At 44.5% G+C, this 19,071-nt stretch overlaps 3 protein-coding genes across 5 annotated transcripts; 1 reads left to right on the top strand and 2 right to left on the bottom strand.

Moving 5' to 3' along the window:
* On the bottom strand, nucleotides 1-3,782 carry mad2l2 (mitotic arrest deficient 2 like 2). Of its 2 annotated transcripts, none has more exons than XM_035644557.2 (8): nucleotides 3,448-3,778; nucleotides 3,016-3,134; nucleotides 2,842-2,913; nucleotides 2,660-2,760; nucleotides 2,436-2,530; nucleotides 1,028-1,101; nucleotides 789-881; nucleotides 1-595 (listed from the first exon to the last, which is right to left on the bottom strand). In XM_035644557.2, the coding sequence occupies exons 1-8, from the start codon at nucleotides 3,485-3,487 to the stop codon at nucleotides 557-559; spliced, it is 633 nt and encodes a 210-aa protein (XP_035500450.1). In that variant the 5' UTR covers nucleotides 3,488-3,778; the 3' UTR covers nucleotides 1-556. The 2 variants fall into 2 exon arrangements, 1 of the variants encoding a protein (XP_035500450.1); XR_004795227.2 differs by lacking the exon at nucleotides 1-595 and adding an exon at nucleotides 1,815-2,025 and having other exon boundaries at nucleotides 818-881; nucleotides 3,448-3,782.
* Nucleotides 3,783-4,162: 380 nt separating this feature from the next.
* LOC118316592 (solute carrier family 25 member 45) lies at nucleotides 4,163-9,890 on the top strand. 2 transcript variants are annotated; one of them, XM_035644555.2, is made up of 8 exons: nucleotides 4,163-4,585; nucleotides 4,737-4,849; nucleotides 5,132-5,188; nucleotides 5,311-5,354; nucleotides 5,451-5,522; nucleotides 5,651-5,833; nucleotides 7,648-7,882; nucleotides 8,425-9,890. In XM_035644555.2, exons 2-8 carry the CDS (start codon nucleotides 4,804-4,806, stop codon nucleotides 8,703-8,705), a joined length of 918 nt encoding a protein of 305 aa, XP_035500448.1. In that variant the 5' UTR covers nucleotides 4,163-4,585; nucleotides 4,737-4,803; the 3' UTR covers nucleotides 8,706-9,890. The 2 variants fall into 2 exon arrangements, with proteins under 2 accessions (XP_035500448.1, XP_035500449.1); XM_035644556.2 differs by lacking the exon at nucleotides 4,737-4,849 and having other exon boundaries at nucleotides 4,164-4,585.
* A 62-nt stretch (nucleotides 9,891-9,952) lies between these two features.
* On the bottom strand, nucleotides 9,953-18,436 carry LOC118316589 (solute carrier family 35 member E2A-like). Its single transcript, XM_035644549.2, has 9 exons — nucleotides 18,056-18,436; nucleotides 15,556-16,018; nucleotides 14,849-14,984; nucleotides 14,541-14,668; nucleotides 13,875-13,995; nucleotides 13,742-13,795; nucleotides 13,578-13,650; nucleotides 13,231-13,376; nucleotides 9,953-12,130 (listed from the first exon to the last, which is right to left on the bottom strand). Exons 2-9 carry the CDS (start codon nucleotides 15,833-15,835, stop codon nucleotides 11,899-11,901), a joined length of 1,170 nt encoding a protein of 389 aa, XP_035500442.1. The 5' UTR covers nucleotides 15,836-16,018; nucleotides 18,056-18,436; the 3' UTR covers nucleotides 9,953-11,898.
* Nucleotides 18,437-19,071: the final 635 nt, after the last annotated feature.

The raw sequence follows: 19,071 nt of genomic DNA, 5'->3' as shown, positions 1-19,071 counted from the left end.
TGGTGCTTCAAAAGAAATTTATTACAATTTCATAATCTTTTACATAATGATCAACAATGCTGTCAGTGGTAAAAAATAAAGAAATGCAAAAAACACAACTTTGCATTTGTCATGCAACAGAGGAAGGGAACGTTACCGTGGTAACAGCTCTGACACAGTTGGACACCATGCGCAGAACTGCTGCAGCTCAGTGGGACAATGTGGTCAATTGTGAAACCATCCTTCAAGCAGAGTGAGAGGCCTTGACCTCTCGCATTCAAAACAATAAAACAGGTTACATGACAATAAGAATAGAACCACATTTACCTATACATGTATGGTATGGTATTCAATCACAGACAGACGACAAGTGTCAGACAAACGTATCGTACCGACCCAAACTGCTGCATAATGTACGCACTTCACAAACACATCCCCTGAGGAACAACTTGCTCTTAATAATCTCATGTGTTCAACAAACACTCGTCTTTCATTTGCCGCTCTGTTATTTACTTTGCGCGTGATTCGGTGTTGTGGCTCCTGCGGCAAACACCCCCACGTTTCGGGTTGCGGGGACCTATGTTTTCTGGGCTCTCTCCTCCACATAGAGCTGCATCTGCGAAAGACCGAGAACAGACAAATATCAGTGAGCATTCAAATGTGATGTTATTAACAATTTAACAAAACATAATCACAGAATGAATCAGCAAAGTGTTGATCTGAGCAACAGAATTAAAACTTGATTCGACACTTGATTTCTGCCTCTGTGTTTTTGTCTCTGAACTGACGAGTGGGATGTTTCTGCTCACTTTTACTATGTCAGATGTCATGGTCTTCAGCGGGATTAGTCGAGGCTCCTGCATGTGGACTTCTTGCTCATCAGCAACTATCCATGGGAAATCCTGAGGCACAAATGTGACACAACAAATGCATGTGATTATTCTGTGTTTACATATTGACAGAAATCATCACAACAAGAAACACACATGCTGCTGTGTCAGCACATCATGTTTTCATTTGTGGGCCTGCAGTGGTTCAAAGACCTCACCTTGATGACTTGAACCTTCTCCATGTTGCGTGTGGCAGCATCTCTTGTATGCACTAGTACTGTAAACGAACACCCTGTGAACACACATACATAAAAGGAAGTCACACAAACAGATCTATGATTTGTATCTGTTCTCTTATGGATAGCATATACACATGATATAATCTCCTTAATAACAAAGCCATTTGCTGTTACAAGCTTGATTATTTGCCAATTCTCTAGTTGCGCAACTTTTGGCTTGAGAAGCAGAAGCAATTCACTTGTTCAGTGGTGCTCTTCTGTAATGTCAGTGAGCCTTTTGCTTCTGAGCAGCAGTGGAGAGACATGAATAGGACCCAGGGGAATGTTATAACCTGGAATATACCTGACAGTCTCACCCTTCCTCTCAGGTTACACCCGAATCCTGCCTCCTTTCCTAAGATGTGCAGACATTAATTCAAACCTGGCCATAACCCTAATCCAGGGCTCCAGACAAACTGTTTTTACTGGGGACACAGTAGCCCCTTAATGAACATTTTAGGGACACAAGCAGAAAATTTAGGGGCTACAACTTAAATCGGCCTGCAACACAGTTATACACATTTTTGCCCATTTTAACTGCATTACTGAGAAATGCTTTGGTAATGAATAGTTTTATTTTAATTGAATTGAATGAGGAAGAAGGGTCAACGGTTAGTTTTGCCATTGTTGAGTGAGACATTTACAGGGATTAATGCAAAATTAAATAAAAATAGAATCTGACTGATTTATTATTTCATTTTCTGGCCAAGTCATTTTCCCCATCTACCTTTTTAGAGGCCACTTAGAGGCCACCGAGACGTCCGGTCTGGACGGGACCGCAGACAAGGTCAAAGAGATAAAGGGAACGCGTCGTTCCGGTTAAACCGCACCAGCGCCAGCCCGGATGTCAACCAAGGATGCAAGAGAACACGGAAGGCGAGTCGGGAGACCCGCAAGCGCGCTCAATCCGGGCCCTGCCCCATCGGCACAGGAGTTGGCTGTGAACGCGAAGACACAGTGACGAGTGCAGTTGACGTGACCCCCGCAGTTGACTTATCACTCCCGGACTCTTCCCTCTCTCACGGACTCGACCTACACTGGCGGACTCGCTACCTCGTTTAAAAGAAGAGAAAAGGTCTGCACATTTGCAGGTCGCACGCGTGCGAGCAAACATCTGTGACCTAAAGCATTTGATTCAGAAGACTGCATTTAAGGATTCAGTCAAAGATTACTTCACACTGCGAGCAACTGCATATTCATGAATGATATGTGGTAAGTTATGTGGGCTTTGTCAAACACAGTAACCATAACTAGTAACAGCATTGCTGATCATTGCATTAGTATATATTTCTGAGTATAAAAATGTTGTTATGTGTAAGTTTGTCGTGTACGTCTAAAGTAATGTTACCTGGTGGGTTATTATTCAAAATAGCATCACACACACTGATCTTCAGGATGAACGCCCTCAGCAGCTGCTCCACGTGTGAAAGTAAAGTTTCCGAGCTGTAACGATGAACACACAGTTAGGGGACCACAATCAAGCTGACAACGTATAGGCGTGTTCATTTTGCAACAGAATGTAAAGGACATGTATTTATATTTAATTTCTAATCGATTGAAAAATTGGAAAACCTGATGGAAAGCAGTGGGGGTTGTGAAATCTCAAACACAAATCTCTCCACGGGATGATGCTCTTTGTCCATGATGACCACCACCACCTTCTCTGCATCATTCTGGTAGAGAAAAGGAGGATTTCAGTAGAGGTGGACACGTTACCTGATGAAAACCTGTGTCCTCTTAAGGTCACGTCTTACCTTTTCAATGAGCGGCTTCACACAGTGCAACGTGTCTTGGATATACTGATTCAGCTCTGGGTGACACGACATCTGGAAAAATAAACACATCGAGGGGCAGAAGACCCAGCATTACAGATATGACTTCCAACAATCTGCGAGCATAACATTTTGCAAACGTATATTCATCTGTACCTGCACAGGCACGTTGTATTTCTTCCTCTTTTGAAAGATTCCAGAGGGATACACCTCCCGGACATACAGGATGAGGTGAATGGCGACCTCCAGGAACTCACACAGGATGTCAGCGATCACTGGAAAGAGAGGAACCCACGTGGTCATTATTGATACCAAATGAACTACCAATGCAGAGTCAAACAAACCAAATGCAAATTCCTGCCAATTTAGTGTTTCCGTATTATCTCATCTCACATATAATGATGGGGGTTGTTTTTTTTAAAAAGGGGGACAGCAAGTGAGGCAGACTCAATAGAAGTAACCCGCTGGTTTGTTCTATGCTCAGCCGACGTGACCAGCATACGTCCGTGATTTAGCAATTACAATTCGTCGAGGCACGTAGCCAGAGAACGAACGCTCGACTATTACCCTCCAGTTGAGTTGCCTTACCTTGTCCAAAGTTAAGGTCCTGTCTCGTGAGAGTTGTCATCGTTTCTTCCTCCGAAAACGAAACACTTAGCTAATTTTCGAGCTAGCTAACGTTAGCAACGCAGCAGTCCGTCAAGCCGTCATCTCTGTTTGAGGTCGTTTTTCATTCGGTTCGATGTCCGACTTGACGGTGTCAACCAGGGGGAGCGAAGAAGTAAAATTTCAGTTTCAACAGAGATATTACAGAAAACTCCGAGGAGGATTTCAAAAGGAACTTAGGACTTAAAACATTTCACGACGCGAAACGACGCTTTTCCTTCGTGCGTCGCGCCTCAATGACGTCACTTGTTGTTTACCAAGCTGATTGCCGTCCACTCCTGATGACGTCGCATTTGGCGATTCAGTAGATTGATTGTTTTGGGTTTTTTTTTTACTTTTTTGGAAGAAATAGAACAAATTTCTCATATAAATTTGTTTTGCAAATATGTTTTTACCATGTGGTCTTGTAAAGTCTCAAATATATCTTAAATCCAAGTTTATTCCCAGATATTATATTATATGTTACAATTATCATACTTTATAGATACTTTTTCCAATCATATTCAAGCTAAGATGCCTGGGTTTATATGTATTTATATTATAGTGTGGGTTTAGTTGTTTTTTTAAGGAACTGGTGCCAAAATTACTGTTTCACACACACACACACACACTCCCTCTCTCTCTCGCTGCAAAATAAAAACCACGTGACTGGTCTCTGGCTACAGAGATGGTTACGGCCCCCACGCTCCTGAGCACCGATCACCGATAGATGACAACTCTGATTGGTTATTGTCCGAGGCAACTAGAGAGTCGCGTCACGTCGCGTCGCGCCCGTTGCGTGGGTTCATCGGTCAACTCGTGCCTGTTGCCCGGTTGTGATCCCGGGTCGCGTTGCCCCGTCGTCGCCGGCGCGGGACGAAAGGCTCCGCCAGGCCTCCGCTGCTCTGCCCCTCGCGAGCTGCAGCAGATGCGGTGTGTTCAGGGTGTTGCTCTGCGGAGACTGATGCGAGTCGCTGCTGCCCGGGGGAACTGTCATGTGTGATTTACTACTCTCCACCCTCGGAAGAGAGAAAGAAGAAGACCAGGACACTACTGAGCAAAAGTGAAAAAAACAGCTCGAGTAAGATCCACGAACATGAACATTCAATCACACAAACTCTTAAGAAGTGAAGATGGGACACTGCAATACTGCAGGAGTCTACTAATGGTGCAGGGCTGTTTGTTTGAGAACTTTTGAATGACAAAATATTGTTGTTTTTTTACAAATGAAGATTGAAGCCATTATTGGACAGACTTTGTACACCACAGGAGGAAAAGTAAAGTGTGGAGTTGTGTAAAATGAAATGTCATCACCACTCATATGATGTCAGATCTTCTGCACAAGGTGAGATTATAGTAAGAGCACATCATTTGACATAAACATAAACTTTACCCACATGCACAAGGTGAGCTCAGTTTTGTCACCGGGTTCAACTGAGCCGGGCCGGGCCCGCCTGACGTGTAGGAGTTGAAGCTCAGCATAGGTTACTAGTTAATATATGTCAGTCATATATTAACTATGCTTGGTAGTGGCACCCTAGCCAGTTCGCTTTACAGCCGCTGTGAAGCATCATCCCCATATGTCTTATCTTTTACGTCTGGTCAGTCACACTGGTCTTCTTCGCAGGTCATCCGATTGTGCAAGTCATGCCTTTTCTGGAGTTCGTAGCCGGGAGCGTTTCAGGTACGTTTGTAACACAAGGTGGAGCGATCGAATGAATACAGTTGTATTTGTACTGCGACGATATAATGTAGTTGTGCACGTGTGAAGAAGGTAACCTTTCCTTGTTGGCTATTGTATCGCAGGCGCGCTTGGACTGGCCGTTGGACATCCAGTAGACACCGTGAAGGTCGCAAGACACACACATGAAATTCATTAACGTGACTAAACAAACGCGTAGGCACGCGTTTGTTTGTTATCCTGACATCCTGTGATTGATTTGCAGGTGCGCCTGCAGGCCCGGTCTATGTATAAAGGGATATTTCACTGTGTGGCTAAAACATACTCATGCGAAGGGGTAAGAGTCACATACTCATCAGTCGTTTCACTGCACATCGCTGCGTGAACAGCTCCAGCCGCCACATGACAGGACATAACGATGCACTCTTATTCATTTGTTTGCCCGTTGTGCTTTCATTCCATCAGCTCCGTGGTTTCTTCAAAGGCATGGCGTTCCCGGTGCTCACCACGGGCATCGCCAACTCCATCGTCTTCGGTTCCTACAGCAACGCCCTAGACTACCTCACCCAGTCGGAGAGCTGCGGCCGCACTAAACCGGCCTCTGCGGCACAGGTCTTCACCGCTGGCTGCTTCTCGGGTCTGATGCAGGTAGGAGCACCCGGCGCTCACCGACTGCTTTTTCACCCAAGGCACCTTTGCAGGTCTCGTACAAGTGCTGTGGAACTGATCATTCATCGTGAGTATGTAAAAGGCCTGCAAAGGAAAAAAGCCGAAAAGTCCGCGGTAAAGGAGCCCCTCACCCCGACAGAAAACACTGCTCCTGGAGCTCCTGAAACGCCTCGTCAGTAGTCGGGCCGATATTTCCATAAGATGTATTGTGGTTGGACTTATTCGGAAGAGAGACTCAAGAATGCAGTTTCAGTGGGATCTTTAATCTCAACAAAGCTCTTCATTCAGCTCGAAAATAGATCAGTTATATTCAGTTCATCATCCATTGGTCTACGTGTCACACAACACGCAGACCCTCTTATGAGGGCTGTTGTGATGCTTGTTATGATGTTTGTAGAACCTCTGGTTTCCCACTTACTGTGGGAATTGGTAACCTGAGACCCAAAGTCAGGCCAAGTGTCTAGCTAACCGCCGAGACATTTCAGCCCTACTGGTCCCCAAGAGGTTGCAGTGTTCACTACAACCCACAGAACAAAGGTCTGGGTCAGAACGGGCGAAAAGAATGTGAAGTTTGACATGAGGCGAGGAGAGCCGAGGCACAAGGTTCATGAAGAATCAGAGGTGTAGCAATCGACCATGTAAAGTCCAGTCGTAAACTGAGGTAACAAGAGGTTGTTTAACCTGGTTCTCTACCTGATTCTCAGGTGCTGGCTGAAGCAATAGAATTGCTCCAATAGGTTTTAACATTCGCAACATAACATTGTCAAAGTTAAATTTGTAACTATTTTGTAAGTCAGGGCCTCATTAACATAATGTTGACTTATCCCGGTGCTCAACTAATGCAATGCAGCATCGTGTGTAGAAAGAGGTTTGTGTGTTGATTCTTGTTAACAAACACTTCATCTTTGGATTCTACAGTACGTTCAGTCTGTGTCACCAACCACACCGTCCAGTCGGAGAGCACGCGTGTGTGCAGGACAGGAGCCCTGTGTAGCAAGTTCCACTGTCAACAAAACACATCACACACGTCTTTAAAGGATTAGCATTCTATTTTTGTCCAAAACAACACGTTGGTTGTTAATACTTTGTGAGTTCCCATTCTTTGTCTGTTGCTCTCAGTGTCATTGAAAGAAAAAAGGTTCGGGAACTTATAGAGGCAGCTGGGCACTGTAGGTCCAAGCAAACATGACACAGGCAGGAGCAAAGAGTGCATTTGGGGACAATTTACATCAATGGACTTTTGGTGTGTTGATGACTATTTACAGCAGCAGGATGGTGGATGTGGTTTGATTGGCAATAAACGACAGCGTGTTAATGGTAATGAAAGGACACGTCACCCAGTCCCAACAGTGTGGTTCCATTGTGTGTTTCTAAGGTGACACGCCCACTCGCTCGCTGTGAATCTTCCAGAGATTTTCCAGCTGTTGCATGTCACTGTCACATGGGATCACTCAGACTTTCCTTGGAGATTTCGGGCTGGGGGCTGGCAGGTAAAGTTCTAACATTTGCGTTCTCACATACGGCCCTTTCGGAATGTTCAGGTAAATGTCAGGACTGCAGCGCATGTCTGAAAGCAGCTGAATAGTTGTTGAACATCAATTGAAACAATTTTTTCAGGCTTTGGATACACAAAGAATACTGAAGGATCAGTCCGTTGTGGGCCATCAGCTTTAACCTTTAAAGTGATTTCGTTTAAAAGCTTGGTTTCAAATCTGTCGACAATACCATCTAAAACTGAAAGATAAATCCTCGTCATTTCGGTGGACTGACCCTCTAATGTTATCTGGTTCCAGGTGTTTGTTTGTGCACCTATTGACCTGGTGAAGGTGCGTCTGCAGGGTCAAACGTGCGCCGACCGATACCGAGGACCCGTCCACTGTGTTGCCGTCATCCTGAAGGAGGAAGGGGCCAGGGGTCTGTTCAGGGGAGGGACGGCCCTCGCCCTGAGAGATGTACCCTGCTACGGACTCTACTTTCTGCCCTACGAGGTCACTCGGTCGGCTCTGACAGGGAGCGGCAAACAGCCGGGTCAGTCGCAACAGTGCCAACCCAATTTGAATGTGTCACTGGGAGAGTCTGTGAAGTATAAAAGGAAATACTACTTATCTTGAAGTTAAATCGTGAGATGCTTAGACTTTCTCATTTAAAATTATAAGATATTAAAAATACGTAAAAATCCTAGGTCAAATTCAGAGGTAACAGTTCAGGAGGAACTTTGACCCAGTCAAAGTTTTGATATGTCGAAATTTTTAAATGTGAATTGGTGCCTCATAGTTTTAACAATCATTTTAAAAAGTCTTCACTTTGATTCAACCATGAGGATTTCTATGTCATTCCGTTGTTACCTGGTAGAAATGGGCTTCCATATAAAATATACAATAGACATTATAAAAAGCAAAATAATGAACCTTAGTTTAGCTTTCTGTGCGTTGAGCCGTTGCACAGAAGAACATTTGGATTCAGGTTGAGGTTCGGATTTACAGTAGCTCCACCAAAATGTCCAGGGCTCATTCAATCTAGAGACACTTCAAAAATATTGGCAGTCATTTCTTTAACTTTTCTCTCGTCAGATACATTTGCAATACTGATGGCCGGCGGCGTGGCAGGTGTGGTGACATGGGTCTTCGCCACGCCCATGGACGTGGTGAAAGCCCGGCTCCAGATGTCGGGGGCCGGCGGCCGGGAATACAGGGGCGTCCTCCACTGCATGAGAGTGAGCGCGAGAGAGGAGGGGGTGAGGGTCTTTTTCAAAGGCCTCTTGCTGAACAGCCTGAGGGCCTTCCCTGTCAACGCCATCACTTTCCTCAGCTACGAGAGTCTGATGAAGCTCTTCTATCCACCAGCGACATGACCTCACCGCGGACAGTGAATGGTTGCACTTGTTGTCTTTGTAAACTGAAAGATCTTTTCTGTTCCTGTTCGACATTGGACTGATCCTTGGTGCCGTTGAGTCTAAACTAATCTCTGTCCTCTTCAGTATTAAGACGCGCTGCTATGTGGAGGAGGGTCCTCGCCACCGATCAGGTGGTGGTTCGAGTAAACATCTCTGTCACTGCGGGGCAAACTCGTCTGCTGACAAAAGGCGTGAGAGATGTGGCTGAAAACGATCTACTGTAGTTCCGGTACACTGAGCATCTACCATCAATAGTTTTACATTAAGAATGATTCAAATTTCTGAGTATAATGTGAATACGCCCTCATCATGACACCTATGGTTATCACCCGACTGCAGTTCCTCTCTGCTCTTTGGAGCTTTCCCTTCTTTCAACTTGACAGTTTTTAATGCATTTCCAAAGTTCTTGTCAGACTTTATGCTCTATTAAAATGAGGAATGAGGGAGCATCTTGTCAAGTTATAATTTAGTATATACGTTTTTTGGCACCACATTATCATAAGGATCAGGAATTTAAAAGATTAATTTTCTCAAAATTTTGTGAAATATTTTATGGCTTTTTAAAGTTTCCAAATTTATACTTGTCTTATTATAACTTTATTCTCAATTATGACTATGACATCCTGACCTTATTTTCAAAAGTTTTTTTCCCCTCAATATGGCCCTAATACACCATCATAAGAATGAAACTTCAGGCCAAACTAAAATGTCTCCACTACATGTGCAAACATAGGATGAAAATGAGGATAAAGTAAACAGGTAGAATATTGCGATAAACCGGTTTCAGTATACTGATGTACATTTAAACCAGAAATGCCACATGATATCACTGTTTGTACAGGCAAAACAATGCAAAATTTACTTTCCCTAGGTGCTTGAGAGAAAATATTTTCATCTTCTCTAGTGTTCACAACCTCAGTAAGGAGATACATCACTCAATATTTTTGACATCTCCGATTCGTATCTTCCCAAATGTAAAGTTCACAACTGCTCAACACTTTCCACCCATGAACCTTTATTCATACTAATACACAAACTGCATGTTCGAACTTCACCTCATTGACTTTGATGTAGAAGATGAGTATATAAAGATATGTTATGTCTGTATAAGTGTTTGGTATCCACATTAAATCGTAGCCAACTCCCGGTGGTTTTTATTTGCACTTTACCAAGAAACCAGTTCTCAGAAAATAAAGAGGAAACAGTGACGTAGAACAAACATGTTTATTTTGTAAATTAATGAAATGTTCAAAGTCAGAAAAGAAAAGAGAAAATTTGATGAGGCACAAAAAAAAAATTCAGCAAACATAAATGATTAACCCAGAACTGTCCTATCACACACTGATGAACCGAGGGAGAGACGTCTGGACCCGTGAGCAGAGTGGGAGAATAGAAGCAGTATGCTCAGAACAACATTAAAATGCATGTAGAAATTATGTATTATTGCATGTACAAACTATTTTTGGCAAGATGAAAACGTGGCACTGTGTGTCTTACGTGTCTGTGTACAGTAAGAAAGACGTCTCTGGAGGAAGCTGAAATGAAACCCAGTGAGGACAGAGAAGGCTTTTTGAGTTGTCGATGCAGCTCCAGGGCTGAGCGTCAGGAGCTGATGTATGTTGTTCGCTTTAAAAGTGAACTACAAGATGGCCCGTAGAAATATATTGGACATTAAATTCAATGAGCAGAGTCGAAAGGGGTTTGAACCCATCATAAAGCTGTTTATGATAGCACAGCAATCACCTGAGATATCGGAGCGCAGTGACACAAATCAGATGACTACTACACAAACATCATTTACTTTTATCAGGAGGTGATACATGAGCGCTTTTGTTTTGCGGCTATTCATCCCTCCCATGAGTAGAGCAGGCCTAAAGCTAAACCAGGAAGTATTTTTTTGTAAATGCAAATTTCTACAGAAATATTAATTCGAACAATGCTCCTTTTTTATTTTTCCGACTATGATTGTCTGGGTGTTTTCAGCCTTAACTGATCCAAGCCAACGACACAAAAACAAATGAAAAGGAAACTTTTTTTTCCTTTAAGATGAACGTGTTAAAGACAGCAATTTGTCTCTAAGCCCCTTTTACTGACCAGGGTTGCCAGGGATGCCATCCCAACATGCAAAAAACCCCACAGAAACAAAACAGACAAAAATAAGATAGCACATAAATGCCTTCAGACTCCCACAACATTTCCTGATAGATAAGCATTCCTAGAATGCAGCGTGTGGCTTTCAAATCTTCCACACATTGCTTAAAAGTAAGTGGCAGTCGGCCGGTAGGTCTCGTACTCAGATGCAATCGAGAGAAACTTACAAAATAAAATCTTAGAGCTTCGTCCAGCAGCTGCCATACCACAGGTGAGGGACAAATCAGCGCGTACTGGAATGCGTTCGTAAGACAAAAGGCTCACAGAAGTTCTTTTCCTTCCAAAAAAAGCTGAAGGACACCCTGAGCTTCCCCCGTGTACTGATGCACTTTTGACAAGGCAGAGGATCCAGGGTGAGGGGTGTTAAAAAAAAGGTCATCAGGACACAGGAATATAGAGTTCCACAGGATAAGTGATGGCAGGGTCGGATCTGTGACCTTCACCAAGCCAGTCACCAAACTTCACTTTCAGCTTTGAGACGTGACATGGACACAAAACCACTAGTGGGTCCCCCTTACAGCAGCATTGTGCAACTTTTTTACTTTAAAGATAAAAGCTTCAAATTCATTGTGATGGTACAACTGACTCGCAACAGGGAGAAAGGTGCCTCTTTCATTCCCCACTATGTGCCACCAACTCCTGTACCCGGGTACGATCACCCGAAAAGAGCTGCGCGGCTGAATAACAGTCAGTGGCTTCAAGTGCTGGAATCGAGCCCAGCAGGTCGAGGAGCAAGGCTGAAATGTAGATCAGTTAAAAAGTCTTACGAGTCATTAAAAAGCCAGCTCTCAAATATCAATATTTCCAAGCTCGTTTGTCACAGCGACAGTCTGAAACTACATTTGGGAGCACCGCCATGTTTTCCACAGCAGCCAACGTAGATGCCAATAAATCGGACACAACTGGTCCTTTAATCGCGAGGCCCAAAAGAAGCGATGACCACTTGCGGCTACAGATGTTTTTGCTCATGACTTGATTCCATTTTTCAAGTCTCAGGTCCTCAGTGAGACTGAGGGGCGACGGAGTCCTGGTCCTCCAGTAGTGGTTTGTGGTTCTGCTCGGCGGCGGCCTTTGCCTTCAGGTTTTTCCTCTGCAGCTGTCTGGCCTTGTTGTACAAGAAGACCCCGAAGAACACAAGCAAAGTGCCGCCGGCGCTGAGGATGGTGATGTGGTTGCTGAACACGATGATGCTCAGCCACACGGACAGGGCGTGCTTGACGGTGCTGGCAACGCTGAGGACAAAGTAGAGGGATGAGTGTGTTGCTGAATCATGCTGTCAGACTCGTCCAGTTCTTGGCTCCTCAGTCAGAGCATTACCTCTCATCAGAAACATGGTTCAGAGGCGAAGCTCACTCCCATTTTAAACTGGTTCATCTAAATGCTTTCACAACAATAAGCTTTGGCTGACGCCAGTTAGCAAACAGACGCTCAGTGGTCACATTATGTGGTTTCATTAAGTCTTGGGATGCGACTCGACACATACAGCATGTAGCCAAGATGTTTAGTTACTTTTTGACAACGTATTAGAGCAGGAGCTTCCAAAGTCCGACCCTGTGGGCCCCATCTAAATCTAAATGAAGACTTACACCCCCCCCAACAACCCTCATCTGAAACATTCTGAGACTTACTCATGTCCAAAATATACTCTGATATTGCAACATGTTAAATAATCAAAGAGGGTTTGAAGGCACAGACTTCCATTTCATCGCTTTGATCAACACCGTCACGACCCTCAGACAAGCTCTGGAGTTGGAATGAAAATCCTTTTTCCCACTGTTTTTTCTCTGACCATCAGAGATATTGAAATTCTTTGCAAGTGCAGGTTGCACTTAAGGTGGTGACAGCGATTTCAACCATCATGACGTTATGAAAAACAATCAGTATTGACGCAGCATAACCAGAGATATGGTTTACATTTCTATTCCTCGACACAACTTAACCACTGACAGTCACAGTTCACTTCTTTCTGTCAACCCAGATTTTCTTTATTTCAAACTTTTAGTCCTCGAATCCAAACTTCCTCTGGAGCCACATTTTTATAGTGACTTTTATATTTATTTAACTGTTTTGCACTTTTTTTCTGATGTGGCACTGATAGGACTGCATCCAAATTCCTTATATTCTATTCTAAATGGCTATATACACACATGCACTTGTACTGCCCAAGTACTGTAAACAGACTTGATGTGTAAAATCAGTGCAGTTCTCAATGCAAATAGAATACTGTTATCTAATAAACTCTTGCTGTATTGGAGATAAAAGGGATCAGTAGAGGGTAATAATTATCTTCAACATCAGCTTCATCAGAAATACAATCTGTTTTGTCTCCTACCTGAAGGTGACGGGGGAAATCCGTCCCATGAGAGCATAGGCGGTGACACTCTGAAGGTGGAACAGGCCGCCGTCGAAAAGCAGCAGCAGGATAATGTCTTGACTGAAGATGAAGCTCCGCCCGCTGTTCCCGATCACTGGAAGGTCCTGAGGAACACGGGGACACATGGCGTGACATTAACACCAGTGAAACTGTCTCGCATCTGATGGAACTCATCTGCATCTTTTATAATTCAGAAAATTGATCCCACAGCCTTTAGGTGAAGTAAATAGTGTAATTGCCATGGCCCAGCCCTGTGTATAATTTGATACAACAATAACTGAGGCACAAACTCAGTGTGGACCTACCAGGAGGAACACCCAGGCAGGTATGAGCATGATGACTGCGGCTGCACTTGTATAGAACTGCAGCTCCGGAGGGCTGAGGAGAGTCAATTAGACAAACTGTGAGTTTTCACAGTACAGAAACGTTGTCATGTCAGTTACCAGTGAAAGATGTCACGGTCGTTCACCTGAACCTGTATGTGTCTCCACTCAGCAGTTTTTTGGAGAACACGTTCTGCAAACTGAGATCAGAGATACAGGGGTTAAAATCGAGCATTTGCCACCGCCTGTGTCATGTCTGTGGCCGAGGGGCCGGCGTACCAGTCCATGACGTTGGTGGAGAGCGCGGCGGAGAAGCCAAGCATGTTGAAGCTGATCTCCGTGGCCGTGCAGAGGGCCAGGCCAGCCATGACGGGAAACAGGGACAGGTTCACCCACAGCCCTGCAGGTTGTAAAACAAACAACACGTTTGCAGGTTGTAAAACAAATGAGTCACTCACGACCCTTAAAAAAACCCTTATCACTCATCACCTCACTCAGCCTGTTCTACTTGTATAAGGGGTGGCGACCGGTTACCAACTATCCAAACCATCAGGATTGTATGCCTGCCAACGTAGCAGTTATTTTTTATCAAAGCTGACGTGTTTTTCAGTTATGCATTATGAAACAACGACATCAAAAGTCTTTGGAAACTCAGCCATTGTGTCAGAAAGGGGGAAACGGTCCAAAGCATGAATTAATTTCACACAAAAGAGGACAAAGATTTCATCTCCTCCAGGGTACAAAAATCGGAAACTTGTGTTCAAGCAAAGAGGTAAAAGTTCCCTCCGGTAGTCTGAATTGAGAAATGGTCAGTGCAGCAAAAAAAGGTAAAAATACATGATTCTAAATAAGACATATCTGCCTGTGAAGCAAATGAGAGTATTTTTTTTCCCTTTTCATTGCACTTTACAGACAAACTGCACGCCACACGCCACGAGTGTCTACCTGTGTACTCCCCGAGGATCAGTCTGGACATTATGACGGTGAATATCGGCGCCGAGCTCTTCACCGTCTCGGCAAACGACACCGCCACGTTCTTCAGGCTCACCAGGCCCAGCACCACAGTGGTGAACCTGACAAAGATGGCGTCAGCATTTAGACGTTTAGAAATGTCCTATCCATCAATCAGTTCCGCACTACTTTCTCAGAAAGCTACCGTTTAGTTTTTGAAAACCGGCGATTTGGCCACATTGGGATGCAGAATTATTAATTGTTAAGTTGTCGGGCAGTTGCGGAGGCGGAGGGGAACCCACCTCATGAGTCCGACGAATAACATGATCATGACGAAGTTGGGAGGATAGTCGGTCCTGGACTTGTGCTGGTACAGGCAGCAGGGGACGAACATCTTGAGGCAGCCGATGACCGTGGTGGACAGCATCTGAATGGCACCTGAGGGGCAGACGGCAGACATTAAGAGTAGTGCGTCAGCAGCAAACCCCTACAGCGTGTGACGTCAAACAAACTCTCTGAGCTGCAGCCTCATTTAACCTTCATAGCTACCTGAAGAAAGAAAATGACTTATTGCTAATCATCCTCAGTATCTACGGAACTACAGGTCCTACTGTAAGGTTTGTTTTAGGCTCAGCCTTTTATTTTCGTTGACATAATGAATTAACTTGCGGTGACATAACTGACTGAGTGAGGAAATCCACCGCAGTAACCAATTTGATGATACAAATGTAATTGCTATACATAGTTGACTATTTCCTCAATAACTAATATGCCGTGTCTGATTCAGAATAAAAACAGGAAGCAAATCTGTACACTGTGGGAAAATAGGGTCATGTAAACTTGGTTGTTTCTTGTAGAGTTGCACGGTTAGTCGATGAATTGATTAGTAATCGATTACTAAATTAAACTGTTTTGATAATCGATTAATCAGTTCAAGTAGTTTTTATGAAAAAAGAAAGTCAAAATTCTCTGATTTCAGCTTCTTAAATGTGAATATTTTCTGACTCACCCAGCATGCTGGGCTCCCCCTCCAACAGTGACAGGATGTATTTGTTGAGGAACAGGGTGCAGAAGCTGAAGAAGTACCAGAGGCCCAGGTAGGTCAGCGAGCGCCAGTTCCAAACGCCGGATTCGGCCTCGATCACCGTGGTCTCCGTGACCGTGATCTTCAGCACGTGTTCCCCGGGCAGGCTGTCGCTGCGGGCCAGCACCACTCGCTCCTGACGGTTGCGGAACGGCGACAGGAGGCGCCACAGCGGGTGCCTGGCCGGCTGCCTGCTGCCAGACATCCCGCCCGCTCCCCCCCGAGGGCCCTCAGGGGCCCGACAGGTGAGTGATACGAGGGGAGATGAGGAGCGGAGGAGACGTTTTTTTCCAAGGGTTAGTCCATCCTCTGATCGGTCTGGCAATCGATCAGTCGAGCAGTGGCTGCTGGGAAGGCTTCCAGGATTCGCTCTCTGCTGATGCAGCAGCTGGAAAGAATAATAAAAAATAACGTCTGCTGTTAGGTGAGAGAAAAAAAGAAGGATAAAGATCATGATTTCATGATTATCATTTCTGCATTCTTCTTGTTTAGGTTTTACAATTTCTATTCATCATAATGTTGGGTCTTTCTATTGGTTGGAGCAACTGTAATGAAATCCCATCCACCAGATGTTAGTTTGTTTGGATTCTTTTTTGATTTTCTGTTATCTTTCTTATTCTTGCTTTGCCTTGTTAAGTTCTGTGCTGTTTTATTCTCTGTAAGTTGTAAAGCATGTTGTAACCTTGTTTAGAAAAGTGTCAAGTTGTATCATGTTATCATTTATTATTGCAGTACTTCTGATTCTGATGATTATCGCAGAGCAGTTAGTACTCCAGTCTCAGTTAAGGGAACATGATGTGTTTCGTCTCGTGCTGGTCTGATGTGCCACATGCAACCACAATCACATAATGCATATTAATAATCAAACCACACTACTTCATATTCTACTGTCTGTATTGAAACCGACAGGTTTTTTTTACACACTGTCTGTATCCAATAAATCTTCATCATACACTGTCTGTATCTACCACATCTGTATCATAAACTGTCTGTATCCACTACATCTGTATCATAAACTGTCTGTACCTACTACATCTGTATCATAAACTGTCTTTATCCACTACATCTGCATCATAAACTGTTTGTATCATATACATCTGTATCATAAACTGTCTGTATCATAAACTGTCTGTATCTGATACATCTGTATCATAAACTGTCTGTATCCACTACATCTGTATCATAAACTGTCTGTATCATAAACTGTCTGTAGCCACCACATCTGGATGATAACCTGTCTGTAGCCACCACATCTGGATGATAACCTGTCTGTATCTACTACATCTGTATGATAACCTGTCTGTAGCCACCACATCTGGATGATAACCTGTCTGTATCTACTACATCTGTATGATAACCTGTCTGTAGCCACCACATCTGTATGATAACCTGTCTGTAGCCACCACATCTGTATGATAACCTGTCTGTACCTACTACATCTGTATGATAACCTGTCTGTAGCCACCACATCTGGATGATAACCTGTCTGTAGCCACCACATCTGTATGATAACCTGTCTGTAGCCACCACATCTGTATGTGAACCTGTCTGTAGCCACCACATCTGTATGATAACCTGTCTGTAGCCACCACATCTGGATCACAACCTGTCTGTAGCCACCACATCTGTATGATAACCTGTCTGTAGCCACCACATCTGGATGATAACCTGTCTGTATCTACTACATCTGGATGATAACCTGTCTGTATCTACTACATCTGGATGATAACCTGTCTGTATCTACTACATCTGTATGATAACCTGTCTGTAGCCACCACATCTGTATGATAACCTGTCTGTAGCCACTACATCTGTATGATAACCTGTCTGTAGCCACCACATCTGGATGATAACCTGTCTGTAGCCACCACATCTGTATGATAACCTGTCTGTAGCCACCACATCTGTATGTGAACCTGTCTGTAGCCACCACATCTGTATGATAACCTGTCTGTAGCCACCACATCTGGATCACAACCTGTCTGTAGCCACCACATCTGTATGTGAACCTGTCTGTACCTACTACATCTGTATGATAACCTGTCTGTAGCCACCACATCTGGATGATAACCTGTCTGTACCTACTACATCTGTATGATAACCTGTCTGTACCTACTACATCTGGATCACAACCTGCCCTGACACGAGGCAGCGTGGCCGAGCAGCTGTTGCGGCTCCACACTGTTGATGTGTCTGAGACCAGAGGGGAACACGACGACCGAGGTCGGTGTGGCCCCGTGAATCTGTGCTAACCGGCGAATTCAACAGAGGCTCCGTGTTGTAAAAGCTCGTTGTTGTTTTTTTGTAATGCAAATAATATGTTAGACACCTTTCAATCAAAACAAGTTCCGTGTACTTAGCCAAAATTCAAACTCTGAACAATGAAAGCGAGTGGCAAGAGCAGCAGCAGCAGCCGGACTCTTACCTCTCTCTGACCCTGGATGCTTCAAGCCTGGAGGGAAGGAGGAGGAGGAGGAGGAGGGAAGAAGAAGAAGAGCAGAGAGAGTCGGAGGACGAGGCAGCGGCGATTGTTGCGGGGGAAAGGAGGAAGTTGCACGCTTCGGCTTCGGCTTAACCGCTGTTCGTTTGCGGCGACGCGCGGCGCAGAGTGGAAGCTGGCGGCGAGCCCGGAGCGCCGTCCGCCATAGTCCACGACCGAGTCCGGCACCGTGAGGCTACTACACCCTCCGTGTGCACGCCATAGTTCCACACACACGTCCTCTGCCTGTGCGTCTGCGTTGCCGTATCGATGCCGCCGACAATCAGTGCGCAGCGTCTAGCGAAGCCAGAGAATTACAACACGGCGCAAGGCACGAGCCTTCAAATTAAAACCTCTCCTCGCAAAAGGCCCGTCAATTCTGACCCGGTGGTTGGTGAGTCTACGTTTATTCTGTTGCTTTTTTAACTGCTCTTCCGTCACGTTGAAGGGTTTTAGATTTCACTAAGCATTTTTGAGTGAAGCTTTATGATAAATGTATACATTTCAGAATAGATTTAAAATATATGCTTTTAGTTTGAAGATACGATCGTAGTGTTTCCGGTTAGCCGGTTTGGAACTCGACGCAGCTGCCACGAGACAAAATAGGCGATGCTTCAAATGATGCCTTCAAGGTCTTCAGGTTAACTCGTTGGTGGCATTTAGGGGAGGAAATGGAAAATTCAGACTGGATCGAAAATCAAATGTATTGGTGAAAAAACAACAGCAACAGAAATAATAAGACGGTCATTTTTCCTATCAGCCCTGTATCATATATGTGTGATGTAGCTCCCGGCTGTGACCGCGAGAGGGCAGTGAACACACAGGAGTCAGAATCACATCAACCAGATGAGCGTCAGAAAAAATAGAGCATTTATATATTTAATACATTCACAAGGTTTTATCTCGGGGCGGTGGCACATTCTAGATCACCAACACCGATGCACTTACGCGCATGTCTGCGT

This window comes from Scophthalmus maximus, chromosome 3, assembly GCF_022379125.1.
Source record: "Scophthalmus maximus strain ysfricsl-2021 chromosome 3, ASM2237912v1, whole genome shotgun sequence".
Classification (NCBI taxonomy): domain Eukaryota; kingdom Metazoa; phylum Chordata; class Actinopteri; order Pleuronectiformes; family Scophthalmidae; genus Scophthalmus; species Scophthalmus maximus.
This window is presented reverse-complemented; position numbering and strand designations above follow the sequence as displayed.